Here is an 18378-nt window from a genome sequence, read left to right on the forward strand (position 1 = left end):
TTGCATATTTGTTGACAAAGTGGGCTGCTAGCATTAGGTATAATTTTATTGGAATATGGTTGTATCCTTCCCACAAAAGAAGGATTCACCTCTTTTTGCACCCATCCATCGCTAGATCATTTTGAACAAATCTTAAAACTATCCAAACTCATCATTCGCCATCTGTATAGATCTCAAAGCGAGCAGTGGATGATCCAATGATGAATGGGTGTGAGGAAAAGTGAATCTTTGTTTCATGCAAAGGATATGAGTAGGATTCAACTTTATCTGCAAGAATGAGCTACAAGAACTTTTCTATTTTCCAACTCTATGGACACTACTTTCGTAATTAGAGCGAAAACACATATTTTCATAATGAGAGCAAAAACACAAAGCACCACTTTGGTAATGAGAATAAAAACATAAAAACACGCACACAAAATCTTCAAGTTTCTAACAAGAATAATAATATATTTTAAAAATCCCTTCAACGGCGGCAAGCAAGGCCGGTTGATTGAATGATTCGAAAAATGAAAAGCAGTATAATTACTTATCAATTTGCCATCATGAGCGTGATATGTACCAATTTACACTTCATTTACAGTTACGAGAATCGAACCAGACCAATCGGTCAGACTAGAAACAATACAAAAGCAAAGGATCAATGTGTATAAGAACCGGCCAAGGCGCATGAGCTAGACGGATTTTTACAAGAGGCAACATCCATTTGGTTTCCAAAAATTTAGCTAGTTTTTTCACCAACCTTTGGAAATGATTACTATACTTCGAGAGGTAATCTAGCACTTCAATTTATTATTTTTTTAATAAATTTAAAAAAAATATAAGCACTGCATGACGATTCGATCCACCGTTTCTTTTTTTTTTAGTATACCGGCTCCTCACACCATACGTTTATGAGTACAGCCAATAAAGTCAGAAAAAAAGAAGCTGGCTAAGTAAGTAGAGAACATCTGTCTGATTTCCCCAGAGAAAATCTCTAGAATAATGCACCGTGTAGGAGGCTATTCAGTCAACAGCTGTGTTCGCCTTCCGATAAATATGAATGATCCTGAATGAGCCACAGTTCTCAACCATCCTCTGTATGTCATGGATCAGAGACTGCCCGTCCATCACGGTATGTCGTCCGCAAATCTTCTCGATCACAAAGGCGGAGTCATCCTCCAAGTGGATGTACTCTACACTCTCCCTTCGGATGTACACTACACCCCTCCTCCTCCCACCCTCAGCTAGGCTCGAATAATTTGAATCGAATGAACTAAGCTCAAGAATTATGCTTGCCATCTCGACTCATTCATGCAGTCGACCTATCATTTTTAAGGGTTAAGTCCTCAGTATTTCTATCTTGGTTAGTCGCTTTTATGTTATCATTGAGCTGACTTTTCGATGATTTTGTTGGATCTCTAGACGCAGCGGCTAGTAAACTGCTTCTACAGTTCTACTTTCACAAAGATTCAGATAAAACCGATTTCCTCGTTCAAAGTCCGAGCTGTTGGTGAAGGTCGGACACTTTTTCTGACATGACCTTCCGTACAATCTCTGGCTTTGTGGACGACGCCAGAGGCGACGGACGTCCTCCTGCCTCCAGCTCTTAAAAAAACGTTTAAGATTTCCTCAACGTAAATCCGATCGGACCGGGTTGGCATCTGGTCCGGTTCTGATAAGTCGGGCCCGGTTCTGATAATTATGCTTATATAAAATATAATATATCTTCTTCGACCGCTTTCTCTTTCCCTGACGCCGGCTTTCCTCCCACTCTCTTCTAGCTCTCGAGGGACCAAGGGAAGGAAGAGGGAAAGAAGGGTCCAATCAAATGGCTTCTCGGCTTCAGCTTCCCAGCGACGACGCTGTAGACCTCGTCGTCACTCATGCCAACATAAAGAGCTTCTCCTCCCACGTTCGCTTCTCCCTCGAGGTAAAACCTACAAGTTAAAACCCTCTTTCGATCGATCTTAGATGACGAGATGCCTGGTTCCATTCCGCTCTTTCTCTCTCTTAGACGCCGGTGGAGTCGGCAAAGGAGAAGCTCTGGAGGAAGTGCGGGACCTCCGTGGACTCGATGCGCCTCGAGCTCTACGATGACGCCGGATCCAAAGTGTGCGACCTGAGCGACAATCTGAGGCCACTTGGATTCTATTCCCCTCAAAATGGGTTAGTGAGTCCACAATCTTTAATGTGCGAATTTTGGATATTTTTGATTCAGATTTGTTGCAATCTTTTACGCTGCTCCTTATGCCTTCTTTGTATGTCTGATTGTCCTGCTGGTTGATGAAAGAGTGTGATTGCAAGCCCCAAATTTGTGAAGGTTGTAGGCCAAATTTGCTGTAAAGGCTCCTGCGAATTACCATTTTGTAGAACCCAATCTCTAGGCTGATTGAGATGCAACACAGAGAGAAGGTCAGACAAGGTAGCCAAGTTCTTGATACATTTTTTAATTCATGACCTGAATCTGGGATCCCATTGTAGGAGACCCTCCTCTGAAAGATTTCATTGATTGTAGACCCTATCTTCAGGTTAATCGAAGGAGAACAACCTCGGAAAGATAACTTTTCTATCCTCCGATCAAATTGGAACCTGATTTCGGTTCCATTATAGGGGGAGAAAGAAATTTAGATTCGGAATGACATCCTTCACTTTGCATTAACTCCACCAAATAGAAGAACTTCTAGGGAAGGAACTTTTGAGCCAACTGAAGAAAGGAAAAAGACAATAAAAACACTCAAAGCTACGTTTGATTGTCAAAAAAGATTTTTCCCAACTCTTCCCCCATTGAAAAATTCTCCATCACTGTTTGCTAAGCAAGGCTCAATTAGAATTACAAATATGCAAAATGCCGTTAGAAGAACATCTGCCCTTCTTCTGGAAATTAGTGTGATTCAATCTCACAAGCAGAATATAGTGAGCTTGTTTAGGATCAGATGATGCCTCCAGGAGATTGAGAACTTAAGAGATGGGATGCATTCTATATGCGTAAGCTCCTCATGATCATTTTTCAATGCAAATATATTAAATGAACATTGCTTGAAGTAGCAAGTATTGTTGCTTGATCATATTCTTAACTAATTAGTAATAGAGTTCTGGAGTGCTCCAGTATCCATGAATATTTATTGTTTGAAGAGTCACAAACTATATAAAGAACTAGCTGCAATAGAATTCAAAACTTTGTTCAGGATTACTTCTTATGCTAAGTTAGTGAAATGATTTTATGGCTTCCAGGTAATGAGGTAGTGTTCGTAACTCAAGTAATACATGATTCACAATTTCATGCCATGATTTTAATTGCAAGTACTTCTTATATTGGACTGACTGAAATGGTTATCTGGATTCTAGGTAATGATTTAGCTACTGAGCTACTGTTTATTTCATTTGTTGTCTATGGAACAACATACATTTTCCTTTTTACTTATTGAATTAACCATGATAATCTGAAGGTACCGACTGCATATTATAGATCTGGACCCCTCATCAGTAACCTCCGGTGGCTGGTTGGATGACACTTCACTGGTGGAGAAATATAAAATTTCTGAAGAAGCCTATAATAAACTTGATCGTAAGTTCCTTGCTGTTTTTTTGTGCATCTAGCATGAAAGATTAATAATGACATGCTTGTGGAATTTTATATTTCTTATTTAATAGATAATGCATGCCTTTTAACCCTCAAACATCTCTCTGATTGCTTATTGTTTTTAAAATCAAGTATATTTTGGACCTACATTTTATGTCATGGATATGGATACATGTTCATGAGTTAAGCAAAAATTAGAAGTTCCATCCAATTAGTAAATATCCTAAGATGTGTGTACAACTGCACTAAAATGTACTAGCACAGTTGGGACGTGGTAGGATCACCATAACAGTACTGCAAATGGATAGTAACTACAACATTCTATTTATATACACTTAACCAACACCAGAGTGTGAATCATCCATTGCAAATATGAAACCCTACCAGATGATATGAGATCTAACACCAAATTTTTTGCAAGTAAGGCTTGATACTTATGGTATTACTATTTGTATATTCAATGAAATTAGTCAGGGTCGGCACAATCAAACTGTATTTGATAGTGGAATACACTGGTCTTATGAATGCCTATGATTTTGTTGCTTTGTGAAAATTATATAATGATCGAGACTTTTCTTCTATATTTTAGGTTTTCATGTGCAGTGCACAACTTTGTCATCTGATTTTCTCTATTTGATCAGGAAACTTTAGGAAATTTAAAGAAAAAATGATATCTCAAAATCCACCAAGCGGTGAAAGCAAAGTAAGCCATGCAGGTTTTGTCTTTTAACAATTCATTGTTTATTCCATCTATTTGTCCTTCTTCTGATTCTTTTCCTTTGCACATGAAGATGGTGTTTTAATACTTCTAATCTCTATCTTTTTTATTTTTCTTTAATAATGGCCTTCTACTGATCTTCTCTTCTTATAATTTGTGAAAGTTTTCTCCTATTCTAACCGTTTGTCTTCTTTAGTCTGTCCAAGTATATTTTTCAAGGTGAAGGATACACGTTCTGTTAACTTTCAATTTTTTGTGATTTTTACCTTAGCTAGCGGACAGTTACATGGAGGACCTTTGTGCAAATATCAAGGTCAGTAATCTATGATTGATATTACTTTTATATTGTGAATGTCAATGTTTGATCTAGTTAGCAGAAAGGTGTTGCTTTATCCTAGTCATAGATGCCACCTAAATCAAATTCTCCTGCTTTTTGGGTACACAGAATGTGGTGGAGTCTATGTATTAATAACATTCAACTAATTGTTTTTGAAAATATCTTTCTCTATATTAGTGGCTTTTTAAGAAAAAAATGTTGCCCCGTTTGGTCAGCATATTCTTCCATGAGTTGAATAAGTTGTGGCCATGTGAGCCTTACCAGTATAGTTTGGTTATAAACATTGTAATAGATTATAGATGTGATGAAAGAGGAAAAAGACAGTCATTGAAAGAATAGTATGGTTCATAGAGCCTGAATATCAGTGGCATATACAATTGGAAGAGATAAACTGCAGAAATATATACATATATACATATACCGTGTTACATTTTTCACATGTTATTGCTGATTATTTTTATCATCAATTGATGGTGTACATGGTACAACCATTTTTACCTAAATTACTCCATTGCATCCTCTTTAGGAAAAACTTATTCCCTCAAACTTGCAGAAGGAGGTCTTTGTTGAAAGCTAATGTAGCTAAAAGCATATACCACTCAGGAACTTAGTAAGTCGGGAGGAACCTTGCACTGAAAAGCACACTTTTGGGCAAAAATAGCTAACAACTTTAGATAAGGCTGAAAAGCTAACAAAAGAGGTCCCAAGGTTTCTCCTCAGTGTCATTGTTTAAGACTTATGCTTTAGAAAAGGTGAGGCACCCACTCTACTAATTCCTTAGTGGAGAAGGAGCATGCACCTCATTATATAGTTACATGACATCCTTCAAAGCTACAAAATTCTGATTAAATTTAAATCAACTATTATTTCCACTTTAAAGTGACCAATCATTCAACTTTCTTTCCTTTTTCTCTTCTCTCAGATCTGAATTTTAAGTACCCTTTACCCTAAATTGGAGGCTTCCTGCTACTTTGCATGGGTGGAGATAACTGTTGACGTGGAAACCCTGGGAAGTTTAAGCCTGAAACTGGTCGGCGTATCCAGTATCCGATGTAAGCATTCAAGCCATGTCCTTTAAACTGGCCAAGGCTTATGTCTCACTTTTTTTTTTTTTGACCTGAGTATGTGATGGAGGAGAAAGTGGACAAGATGTCTTGGAGCTGAAGTGCAGGTTTTTGTAGGGACCCCATTGGTCTAATAATAAACCATGTTCATTTTGGAGATGCAGTTCATTCAAATGTTTTCCTCTGTTATCTTCTTTCAAATCTGAATTTTTAATAGCCCTAATCTTAAACTCAAGACTTCCTGCTTCCATGCCTTGGCAGATGTAACCAATGATGTAGTAGGCCCTGTGAAGCTTTTGGCTAAAACTAGTGGCATTGTCTATAACTATCTGATATAGACATTCAAGACCTACCCTTCAAACTGCTTAGAGGCTATCATTTCTCCCTTTCTAGATTCACAGTTCATAGACTGTGCCAGCTGGTTGAGTTGGTAAAGTCACTGATTGTTGGATATACCAATGACCTGGGTTCAATCCTACCCTGACCCAATCATAGCCGGGCTTCCTCCTGTCCTAGTTCTTGAAAAGAAAATATTTTAAAGCTGCTTGGAAAGTAAGAAGTTATTGAAGTGATGGAGCAGATATCTTAATTACTGAAATGCAGGTTTTGTTTAGATGCACTGTTGGTCTAATCATCATTTCTCTTGTTTGAGGTTTCATGAGTCCCTAGCCGCTAAATTTGGAGCTTGTTATGCTTCTTGCTCTTCTAAAAGTTTAGTTGATTCTGAAGGCAAAAGTTGAGGTCATAGTTGATATCTACATCTCAATTCATGGTCAATGGAATGACGAACTGGGGCATTGGTTTCATGAATCTCTTTGGATGAACCAGGGAGAATATATGTAGAGGCTTCTTTCTAAAGGCTTGGTCACAGATTACATTTCCATATGTGACCTCTAGCTGTCAATGGTTCACCTCTTTTTAATTGATAATATGTGGTTGAACATCACAGATGTTTGTTATATGATAACTTCAACTTTATAAACTGCTAATTAGGTTATTGAGTGCTGCTTAAGCAGTGGATTTATAAATCTTTGAAAGATATGTAACCATTATCTTTAGAATCATATCTATTTTGCATGCATTTCTCTTCTAAATGCATCCATATGCTTATTTTTTATATCTGAAATATCAAGTGAAGGAACTTGAATGATCTGCTCTAGATTGGATTGTAGTTCCTAAGTAATATTTATAGGCTACTTCTATCTTATTTGTTATCTTCATTATTTCTTGATTTAGGTTGGAGATAGATGTGAAGTTGAACCTGGGGGAAAAAGGGGAGTCGTGAAGTTTGTTGGTCGAGCTGAGGCTTTAGGACCTGGATTTTGGGTTGGAATTCAATATGACGAACCTCTCGGAAAACATGATGGCATGTATGTGGCCTTATACCTTTTCCATTACTGCAATTTTCCCAAAATATCCTCTTATGTGTTTCTTTCTCACATCTGTAGTTTGTCTGGTTAATGTTTGGAAACCCAGCAAATAGAATTGATCTTTCATACAATCATCACATAAGGTCATGGTATCGTATTCTGTTGATTGTATCTGTTACACGGCACACAAAAAGGTGTCTTTAAATGCTAAATGTAAATAATCATGACAGAAAAGAGTGATGAATTAAGATCTAACTGACTAACAGCAATGGCATTATGATGCTCTATTCTTATTCTCTCATAGGCTCATGGCTGAGGTAACTCTGTTAAGAGATTCATTCCTTGACTGGAGATTCTGAAAGCTGAATTAAGTAATGGAAGGAAAGTGTTTGTTAATTTAAATAGCAAAATGGACTATCTTCTACATCAAGTTCAATTGCTGATTAAAAGAGAAGATAAGACTTTCTGCTTTTACAAAGAATGGATATCTAAAAATGCTACCTTCACTGTTTTACTTTGAATTGTCATTTATTACAGTATTGTCATAACTTATAACTGCTGCTACTTCTAATACTGCTACTTTATTATGAGTATGACTACCACCACTCATCAACGGTAATTGCTTTTTATTTTAAAGAAAGTCTCTAAAATCTAAAAATAATTTGACAAAAAAAGTTGGTTTTATAATCAGTGACTAATAATCTTTCATAATTTCTTCTTCTTTGCAAGTATAATATTAGGTTTTAGAATGTTAATTACCATATGTATTATTTAGATACTGTATATATGATACACACCCTTATTTTATACTATATCGCCTTTATTATATAGCCAATGTGTTTTTCTTCGTAGTTCTAAATGCAAGATGATGTTATCACTAGTCTAAGACATTATTCCTCTTAGATTGGAGAGAACTGTAAGCTGGAATAAGTGAATCAAACCCTAATATCTCATTTCCATGTCTCAGTTTTCAGGCTTTAATTTTCTATTTTTCTACTTTTTTCTTGTAATTTGGTTATTTTTATAGGGGTTTTTGGAGTCCAATTGCAGTCAAATTGAGGTATGTTTGAGCCTGAAGGGGCTCAAATTGGGTTGTTAATAGGCATCATCAAGTCTTCATTTTGGTGGATTTTTTAATCAAATTTGGTTGATATTTATCTCTATTTTCTTACAGTCCTATGTGGGAAAGGAAACTGGGTTGGTTATCTTTATTTAAGAGGTCATATGGCCTGCAATTTGGGCAGGTTCATGGGATTGAAATCATGCAAAGCAGGCTGTTGGCTTTTCTTCTTATTTCTTCTTCCTTCTGTTCCTCTTCTTCTTCTTCTTCTTGTTCTCTCTTTATTCTATCTTTAATTTTCTGCATTGCTATGATAGGTTTCTTCTGTACCGAAGCAGATATCTGTTATATAACCTAATCAAGCTGTGCTTGGATGTGAAGATTACAAAGAAAAATCTAAAAATTGCCAATGCAGTTCAGATCAATCCAGATCTGGATCAACCTATGGTTTTTATTCTTTGTGGATCCTTTATTCATCCACAAGGCATTACCGGTTGACCTCTGGTTTAGGTATAAGTTGTGTGCAACTTGAATTAGATTCATTATTATGGGCTAGACCATATCCATCACTCAACAAGTTTTTGTAGGTTGGGTCCGTTTGATTATGAGTTAGGTACAACATTTCAAATCATTTTGTTTGTGCCTGAGATTTTTAATGGGTTCAGGTTCTAACAATCTATAATCTTGTCTAGATTTGAGACACCCCAAGTCCAAATTTATTGTTCTCAAGCTTGAGTCTGATAAAGGTCTGTCATACCTTCTTGCACCCCTAGCAGATAGTATCCTAATTCCATCATCACAATCTGGATCGCATGTCAGTTTCAAGAAACTGATAAATTAATTTGATAATTCAAGTGTCTAGTAACCTCTACCAATTAATGCTTTTCTTTTTTCACCTCCTTTATTATCTATCAGATAGCACTATATTTTTTTCCACTCTTTCATTTTGGACCCACTATCTGATAACTTGCCTTCGCAGATGACATCAGCAGAAATAGTTGGAGGATTGGACATTAAGTTAATGGCCAATCATGAAATCCTGCAATCATGTGGTGCAGTATTCTTTTCTAGAATCATGTTTAATAACTAGTCCAAGCTTGACAGAAGGAGACCAGTTTTCTTGCTGGACATGATTCTAGGATGCTTGTTTTTTTAAAGAAGACTTGTAAGATGCTGGTTGTTGTCATTTTTATTTCAAGATTTTTTTTAAAAAAGAAGACTTGGAGGATGCTTGGTAATGTCATTTTTATTTCAAGAAAATCCATCCATCTTTTATGTGTAGATTATTTAATATATCATCATTGGTAGTGTATTTATACTTTCGTATGTTCATCTATTGGCCTTTTTTGTTGTTGTAGGGTGAAAGGTATTCGCTATTTTCAGTGCCTGCCACAACATGGTGCCATACTTAGGCCGGACAAAGTCAAGGTATATGTGCAATACTGGTTTGCATTACTTGTTTCAATCCTGAGTACTTGACTCAAGAGCAATAATTTCATGAAGTAATATGGATGTAGAGCCTGTATTTGAAGTGTAGTTCATTTCTCACTCACATTTGCTCAAGCTTCTTAATAAGTGCATAGAGATTGAATTGTTCATGCACGTGTCCGTTTGTGCATGCATGTGCTTTTTGGTCAGTGGATAGGGCTGATACTTTATTACAGCCTCCTAATTATGACAGAGAATGCAGAAAACACATCTAACTGAACAGAACCTTCTGAGATCACCTTGAAATCCTGGTCCAGAACTAGTACATGGTAGGCTTGTGATCAAAGCCCTAGAAGCTAGCCAGCTGAAGCAATTGTCTCCCAGTAACCATGTAAGAATCAGTTGATTTAGTGCATCCCTCTCAGCTGTGCTGGCCAAAAAGAATTGCTAGACCTGCATAAATGCCAGTGCACAGATGCAAAAACAAACAAATGAACAAAAAAACGAACAAACAAAACCCTCTGATCTGCTCGGTTCATGAGGAACTGCTGGTTGACTGGAAAGAAAACTTCTAGATGTGCTTCTGCAGGCCATCTGATTTTGTAAAGAATGTTTCTTGTACCAGGAACGGACAATTGTTTGGATAAGGAGTGAGCATTAGTGCGGTACATTAATATAATTAACATGCCCATTGAATTGCAACCTTACCAGGTTGTTAGATATCTGGTGACTGGCTGACAAGTTTGCAATAACGTAGCTGGTTGATCTGTCCAACCTTGTACAAGTATAGGAACTAAACCTCAGCTGTTCAGACTTCAGAATGAAAAATAAATAAATATAAGCGAAAATAAGATTAGAAACTTTAACTCTTACAAGTAGGCAGGATGACATGATTTATTGATATCGGTACCTTTATCCATGTGTATGCACTTTTATACCAAGTTTCTTAACATTTTTTTGGTGATTTACTTTATTTTTTTGTAATTTGTGTTTATTAGTCTTTTATAGCTCTAGTCTACCAATTTAAGAATGCAATACCATATGAATCGGTCCTGTTTAGTCAGCATCATTCCGTATCGACCATAAACTGGGATGGTTTGTGGTGTTGGTATGGCATTTTGCATGCATTGGTGTGAACTGGTCCTTATTGGGCCGAATCTCCTAGAACTGCTTGATTCTGAGCGGTTCGACTCATTAAGGGCCCCATGCTGGTTCAGGGCCTCAATAATTGGGGGAGAAAGAAATCCGGCACCCTTATCTCCCTCTATTTCAAGGTAAGAGAGGCTAAAGAGAGGAGAGGAGAAAGAGAGGGAGAGAGGGGAATGGTGAGCCAGTCTTTAGATCCAGGTTTCACTCAATTTGGAATTGAGCAGATGATGCGTTTCCAATTTTTTTAATATAAATATTTTATATTTACAGTATTATATTTAGTTAATTTAACATGTATGATATAGTCAAACCATTCTTTAGGTATGTAATATAAAAAATAAAGTATATTGCATTCAAACATCAAAAACAAACTCACAAAATCCTATTTTATACTCAAAACTAAATAAAGAAAACTTAAAAACTTTGAAAAAAAAATATATTTTTAGTGTACCGTTACGGTTTGGTATGACCTTAGTGGCCTCCTACAGGTATGCAGTCAGGTACCAAGAATGCGAAGCTTGATGCTGAGCATATGAATAAAGTTTATGCTGTTTTACCAGAAGGAACAAAGATAAAATTTCTAGCGTCTCAAGTAGAATTTTTCTTATTTCATTGTTGGCTTTCCTTGGGCACCTACATCAAAGCACAATCCATACAGCCCATGCCAGACAGATGGAATGAGGCTTATAGATGAACTTATAATGTATTAGTTTCAGTTGATAAAACAGCTAGTCTTAATGCAACTTTTTTATAATGACAAATATCAAATGTTCAAAAATGGAAATACTGTAATGAGTCAACATATCTGTGCTCATAATGTCTAGTAGAACTGCAGATCTTATGGCACAAGATATGGAACCTTGCCCCTTTTTTCCCTCTTTTCTAAATCCTGAATCTTTTACATTTTTATCGTATTGATCAGTTGCAAGACATGTAGGTAGAAAATTTGCCAATAAAATTTGTGCTAACTAGCATTCCTTTTACAGGTTGGAGACTATCCTGAGAGGGACCCATTTGATGAAGAAGAGATATAAACAATTGCAGAGGTGTGCATACAGCATCTTCAGAGTCCTGTTAAAACTGCAATCCTCATGTAGCCTCCTTAGAAACTCTTTGATCATCGTAATCTATTTGCCTTGAGTTATATCCAATCATGCATAACGTTGTTGTTTTGATGATTGATGCATGCCCCTGTAATTGAAAAGCATCACCAGGGACCTATTTGTTTTGAAACTGTTGCCATTGGACTGATACCTTCACTTCTGGGAAGTGGCCATTTTGTGAGTACTGTATGGATGATAGATGATGAAAGTATATGTAAGGATTATATTATATTTCTGGAAAATAACTGGATGTGACCAGTTCTTTTTCATTGACGATGAAAGTCCAAAGGTGATACTATTTTTACAAAGCAAATGGATGTGACCAATTTTCCTTCCGTATCAAAGAGCATATATTTATTATCACTAAGCCTATAGTGATAAAAAGAGGGAAAGAGCCCTGCTCGATCTTTAAGATTTTAGCAACAATGCTGAATCCAACAATCAGCAAGTTTGTCAGAATATTGGCTGTGGTTCAAATTTCAGAAACTACTAGAGGCTTGCTTTGGTCCTTCAGAAATAAATCTTCTGCATCTCTTTAATTTGTTCTTTTCTTTCTGAACAACAGTGCAATCAAGTACATCAGATCAGATTTACAAGCCAAGATTGCAAGCCATGTCATAGGTAATTCTTAATTTTATAATTACAATATTTAGGGGAGACTGATGTATATGGGCATATCTAACCACTTCAAATTTTGTTAGGCATGATATGGCCATCGCACTCTGAATATATGGGTGCAGATTGTGAGGTTCTTATACCAATATGAGTCCGATAATTATATTATAGTTGAGAACTTGAGATTGTAATTAAAATTACAGATACTACTTTCAGTTGTATACAAGAATTGAATCCATAAAACTAGGCCTGAATTTAGTGAAATTGAATCTGGAACAAACCAGCATATATGTCCAAAACTATTAAATGGGGCTTATGGTGTCACCTAAGACAGCACTAGACCTAACTCGGAATACAGAGTAATATGTCTGGGCCAGCGCATTTTCCACATCTGCCCTTCTCATCTCATTTATAGCTCAACCGACAACTACTGAAATCGATGAGGGTACAAGAGTCTTTTTACATAATGATGAGTTATGTTTCACGTCGGTGATATATAACGCCGAGCCACAGGACCGCTACATAAAGTTCGAGGAAGAGAGGGCGAGCACGCAATGGAACCTTCTCGACGCTGGCGATGGAGGCGGCACCGGCGACGTATACCCTCATTAATAGAGAAAGCTTATTCACTAATAATTTTCTGAGAGAGGATACATTATATATACTCTCTTAATATATATATATATATATATATATATATATATATATATATATATATGTGTGTGTGTGTGTGTGTGTGTGTGTGTGTGTGTGTACATGTATACGTATGTATGTATGTCATGTGTGTATGTATATGTATGTGTGTGTATAAAAGATATACCACATTGTTTATTTTATTTGGTAGACATTCCGATATCCACCAAGCTGGCACAAGCATCTTAGTCGATTCTTCATACATTGGTCTCCAAGAGTTATGCGAGGCGCAAATACGCATTCGTATATTTTTTTGAAACTCTTTGATATGTTACAAACTCTTATACTTCTTAATAAAACTATGTATCATGTACTATGTATCATGATACTTATTAGTCTTATTGAAATTCTTAGATTTCTTTACCTCAAATTGAAACTTTAACATTCATATCGAACCTTGTATCATCAAGTGTTTTCTTTTGTTCTCACCAATTTTTGCATTTTATTTGCACCTTTTATTTGTACCATTAAAATTGCTGTGTCTCCTTCACTAATACTTCTTATTTGTAATATTGTGCTCAAATGTTAAGACACCAAAATCCATGAAATAAGCTGGATTAGTTCTGGAGCCCAACGGGAGAAACAAACTATCTGGAAATAAACAGAGGAAGAAAGATGGCAGATGGATTATGGAGTCAAATTATCTAGAATTAAGTTGATGAAATTGCTCGTGGCTGATACTTTAATAATTTCACTAATGGTCTCTGAATTCTGGACTTTATTACTTGTTGCAATGGCATTGAGATCAAGCCCAATATAATATTTTAACATTATATTCGTTCTATCTTGTTAGTTAAATAGAACTTCTTCAAAAGGAGATGCATGTCAATGTCTTAGGGAGTATTGATGTAGCTGAATCTTGACTGCTAAGTCTATCTATATGTGTGACATTAAACTAAGATAAATAATGTAGCATTCTTGGATTGATCAAAGTTATGTTATCAACATGTTTTGGTTTACTTTGAATCATATAACTAATTCAATCATTTCACTTTGTTTCAGATAATCAAGGTTTGATTTTAGGTCAAAGCAAGAGAAGACACTAGTGAACTATTGGTATTCTCTGAAAGCAATACATCCCTTTCTCTATGTTATGATTTTGCACCATAAGGCATACATTGCTGAAAGTCTGAAATGTTGCGTCTTTAAGATTTATATGGACATTGATACAAGAAGTAGCATTCCAGTTAGATATATAAATTTGCAAGGCAAAATATCTTCTGAAATTTATATGTAGGCCATCTTTCTAATTTTGTTTATCTTTTTTTAAAAAACTGCAGTTCAATCGGTATTCTAATAGAATGGACAAAAGTTGGATAAATAAGTTAAGATCTAGTGCTGAATATTTAGATGGAGTTCAGAATTTCATTAAGTTTGCTTTTGAGAAATCTAATATGAACGGGAAGATTTTATGTCCATGTCAAAAATGTGTAAACGGTTTTGCTCTTGATCCAAAAATTGTTAAAGAACATTTGGTATGGAATAGTTTTCTGAAGGGTTATACTGAATGGGTACTCCATGGAGAGTTCATACCTTCATGTAACCAACCCTCCGATCTAGAAGACACCTTCAATTTTGGATGTAGTGACACGAAACAAAATTCTGTAGAAGAAGATGATATAAGGGGCCTACTTGATATTTATTTTAAAAATTTATTGTTGAAGGTTTTTTATGCGCTTAAAAGATTATGCACGCAATCGAGCCTATCCCGAGGGCTTGATTGCTGAAGGATATATTGCTGAGGAGTGTTTGACATTTCGTTCGAGATATCTTGAAGGTGTTAAAACGGTTTTCAATCGACCTCAAAGGAATTGTGATATCATAAAGAATGCAGATGTTTACAAGTTCTCATCTGGTGGAAGAGTTTTGGGAAAAGTTGAAAGTGTTGGTTGTTCTTGACCAGAAATCGTTGGCACAGGCACATCGCTATGTCTTACTTCATCGTGATATAATATCTGAGTCTCGCAGGTTAGTACGGTTAATTGAAATCTAAATTTACTATCATGTCAGGAGAATATAATATTGGTATTTAATTAAGGATAACCTAGATCGTGCAGAGAATTTTTAATAGCTCAGCGAAGTCTCAACCATAACATTCGTCCTACACCAAGGATTGAGCAACGATGGTTGGTTGAATTATTTCCAGAATGGCTTTTCAAACAGGTTAGATGTCTAATATATTAAGCTTTTTTTTAAATTTTTATAGAGAGAAATTAATCATTACTTCCATTTTTTTTAGGTACCAGTGATGATGGAGAGGAATTGTTCTGAGGAGTTAATAGTCATTGCTCGAGGTCCGAATAATATTGTCAACAGATATGATGGGTTCATTATAAATAGTTTTAAATTTCATACTAAAGAGCATGAGAAATTTAGAAAAATCCAAAATAGTGGAGTTATGGTTGAGGCGGACAGAAAAAATTATTATGGTGCTCTAACAGATATTTATGAGCAGAATTATTATGGAAATTTTAAGGTAGTATTATTTCGATGTGATTGGGTGGATATAAACTCCCCTAGAGGTTTGAGGCAAGACATAAATGGATTCACTCTTGTAAATTTTTCAAGGTTGATACATACTGGTGTGTTATTGAAAGATGATCCATTTGTTTTTTCATCTCAAGCTCGATAAGTATTTTTTGTGCAAGACTCAAAAGATAAAAATTGGTCTCTTGTTATTAAAACGAAACCTAGGGACTTGTATGATATGGGAAAAAAGTTGGAAGAGGAGGACGATGATACTTATACTCAGTGTATGCCTTATAATGTTGTGCCAACTGATGAAGTAAATGCGCCAACGAGTTTGATTAGGATGGATGTTGAATGAGAATGTAGTTTCATAATGGTAAGTAAAATTTATGAAGCATATATTGAATGAGTTATTATATTCTCTTTCATTAGCCCTTTATTTAGTATAAATTTATCATTTAACCAAATATTGATTCTTTTTTGTGCATACCAGGTAACAATATGCCCCGAGAGAGACGATTTAGAGATGTGGAGTTCCAGCATTCTCAGGTGGGATCTACTTCTGAGTAGTCCCTACAGTTCCAGCAGCCATGTAATCACCAGCAGCACGAGTCAGGATCTCAGCGCGAGCCTCCTGCTGATTGTCCGGAGGATGAGCTCTGGATCCAGGGTAATTCGATTTAAAGTTCATATTTGTCTTCAACTTTTTAAGACATTTTATTTAATTTGAATAGATGGACAAGGGACAGTGAGGACGAGACGGGGACCCACTCAAGCAAAGGATGTGTGGAAGCTTCCTCCGGGTGAGAAGATCATCATCCGATGCAACGAAATGGGGTAGCCCATCAATAGAGCAGGAGGTCTACTATCGAGCTTTTTAGGATCGATTGACGCAAGGGTCAGCTGTGTCCGCTCAACTATACGAAGTGGAATGACATGCTTCCTTCATATAAGGTTGAGCTTCTTAGACTTATACAGGTAATGAATTGAATTTATTCTTTTTAATTCGACACCTCCTGTATGTTAATTTGCTTAGTATCATAATTTTATTAGAGGTTTAATATTATTATAACATTCTGTATCTTGTTGTAGGGTAAGTTTGTACTTCCTCCATAGAGTCATAATTGGGTGCTAAAGTCCCTCAACCGCAAATGGAAAGAATATAAAGCAAAATTGAAGACGGACTTCAAGCACGAGGGTATGACAGAGGAGGAGGTTGCTCGTGTGACTCCTCCTGATGTATACCCTGAGCAGTGGAGGGAGCTTGTTCACTACTGGTTTTCTGAAAGAGAACAGGTCACGTATATTGTTTCAATATCTTCTATTATCTTTATTATTAATATAAATTGCAAATATATACATTGAATCATATTATACTGTGTGCTTTTATTTTGGTAGACATATTCTAATATTGGTAGAGCTACACGAGCATCTCAAGCAGTTCCTCATACTTCAAGCTCGAAGAGTTATGCGAGACGTAGAAATGAATTCGTAAGTTCTTTTTGAAACTATTTGAAACTCTACTAACATATAGCACGTATCATGATATATAGTTTGCCAATATACTTTCCGTATGTGTAGATAGTAGCGCATGGAAGGAAGCCTGGTGAGGTAGAGTTTTATAAGATGACTCACACTCACCGAGATGACAGCTTTGTCCGGGACGAGTCGAGAGATATAGTTGTATGTATTCATTTTTTATTTGATCATAATTTTTTTATTAGTTTTACTTCTTTTAAATTATTAATGTGACTATTTATTTTTTTGAGAGAGATATAGGAAAGAGCTACAAATCTTATTTCAGAGCGCGTCGGGGAGTCATCATCATCCGACGCGGCCAGTCGCGTTGAGGCTCAGGTCTATGCTGAATTGATGGGCCCGGAATGTTATGGTCGTGTGAGGGGTTACGGTATCGGAGTTACCCACTCAGCTGTCTGCAGTGAGCCGATATACCCAAGATGCCAGACAAGGTACTAGCACTGCAGAGATTTGTAGTTTGAAGACAAAGATGGCACAGATAAAGCAGTCATATGAGATAAGGATAGAGAAGATGAGGCAGAGTCATACGACTGATATGGCGGAGTTGAAGCGAGCCAAGAGTTGAAGATACAATCTTTGCAGGATCAGCTTGACCATATTTCATCTTTTTTGCAGAGATTTGCTCCTCCGGTACATAACTAAATATATTTGAATATTTTATGTAATTATAATGTATTCTTGTATGAGCATGATGACTTTCGTATTTTTAGTTTCTAAAGTATTTTTTTCTTGTAGGTTGCTGATACTTTATCTACTCGTAGAGATGATGATGTCGTTGTTGGAATATTTCAAAATTCCGAGTCTGCCCTTCTTTGTTTTTTGTCTTTTTGTCTAGTGTACTTTCTTTTAGTCCCACATTGGAATGGAACAAAACTCAAAAGATCTTTATATAGTATTCAACCTTTTAACTTGGTGAAGCAAAGAAAGAAAGTAGCCCACGCGCGCATGAGCCCAATGGAGGTCCAAGCCAAAATTGGCGAATCCGATCCGGAAACGTTTAACCGGGCGCGTTGCGATTATCACGCGCACCCCCGCGGGTGTGGGCTTGAGTCAGGTTTCTTTTTGCCGTTTTATTTTTTGAATTGTTTTGATAAAACGTCGCGTCTTTAAAACGTCGCACCTCTGTTCGTAAAACGACATGTCTTTTAAATACGCCTCTTCATTTCTTTTTAAACCCAATCAGATCCGATAGAGTTAATCAATAAAAAAAAAGCCTCTCTCTCTCTGTTTTCTGTGTTCCCGAGAGGAAGGATACTCTCCTCTGTCGAGAG

At 36.4% G+C, this 18378-nt stretch overlaps 2 protein-coding genes across 2 annotated transcripts; both read left to right on the forward strand.

Moving 5' to 3' along the window:
* The first annotated feature begins 1493 nt into the window (after positions 1-1493).
* On the forward strand, positions 1494-12064 carry EMB2804 (tubulin folding cofactor B). The gene is made up of 8 exons (XM_008800957.5): positions 1494-1912; positions 1997-2148; positions 3429-3547; positions 4204-4265; positions 4552-4593; positions 6918-7051; positions 9470-9539; positions 11675-12064. Exons 1-8 carry the CDS (start codon positions 1811-1813, stop codon positions 11720-11722), a joined length of 729 nt encoding a protein of 242 aa, XP_008799179.1. The 5' UTR covers positions 1494-1810; the 3' UTR covers positions 11723-12064.
* A 130-nt stretch (positions 12065-12194) lies between these two features.
* On the forward strand, positions 12195-18129 carry LOC148700622 (uncharacterized). The gene is made up of 8 exons (XM_089926035.1): positions 12195-12412; positions 14102-15262; positions 15339-16546; positions 16661-16864; positions 16967-17059; positions 17150-17251; positions 17348-17737; positions 17843-18129. The coding sequence occupies exons 4-7, from the start codon at positions 16769-16771 to the stop codon at positions 17543-17545; spliced, it is 489 nt and encodes a 162-aa protein (XP_089782161.1). The 5' UTR covers positions 12195-12412; positions 14102-15262; positions 15339-16546; positions 16661-16768; the 3' UTR covers positions 17546-17737; positions 17843-18129.
* Positions 18130-18378: the final 249 nt, after the last annotated feature.

This window comes from Phoenix dactylifera, chromosome 11 (genome assembly GCF_051530095.1).
Source record: "Phoenix dactylifera cultivar Ajwa chromosome 11, Ajwa_hap1_PhDact_Kaust_v1.1, whole genome shotgun sequence".
NCBI classification, from domain to species: domain Eukaryota; kingdom Viridiplantae; phylum Streptophyta; class Magnoliopsida; order Arecales; family Arecaceae; genus Phoenix; species Phoenix dactylifera.

Coding starts and splice junctions, on each gene's coding strand:
- LOC148700622 (XM_089926035.1), top strand. CDS start 16,769: ATGACAGAGGAGGAGGTTGCTCGTGTGACTCCTCCTGATGTATACCCT. Junction 16,865..16,966: donor GGTTTTCTGAAAGAGAACAG/GTCACGTATATT, acceptor TTATTTTGGTAG/ACATATTCTAATATTGGTAG. Junction 17,252..17,347: donor ACGAGTCGAGAGATATAGTT/GTATGTATTCAT, acceptor AGAGAGATATAG/GAAAGAGCTACAAATCTTAT.
- EMB2804 (XM_008800957.5), top strand. CDS start 1,811: ATGGCTTCTCGGCTTCAGCTTCCCAGCGACGACGCTGTAGACCTCGTC. Junction 4,266..4,551: donor CACCAAGCGGTGAAAGCAAA/GTAAGCCATGCA, acceptor TTTTTACCTTAG/CTAGCGGACAGTTACATGGA. Junction 4,594..6,917: donor ACCTTTGTGCAAATATCAAG/GTCAGTAATCTA, acceptor TTCTTGATTTAG/GTTGGAGATAGATGTGAAGT.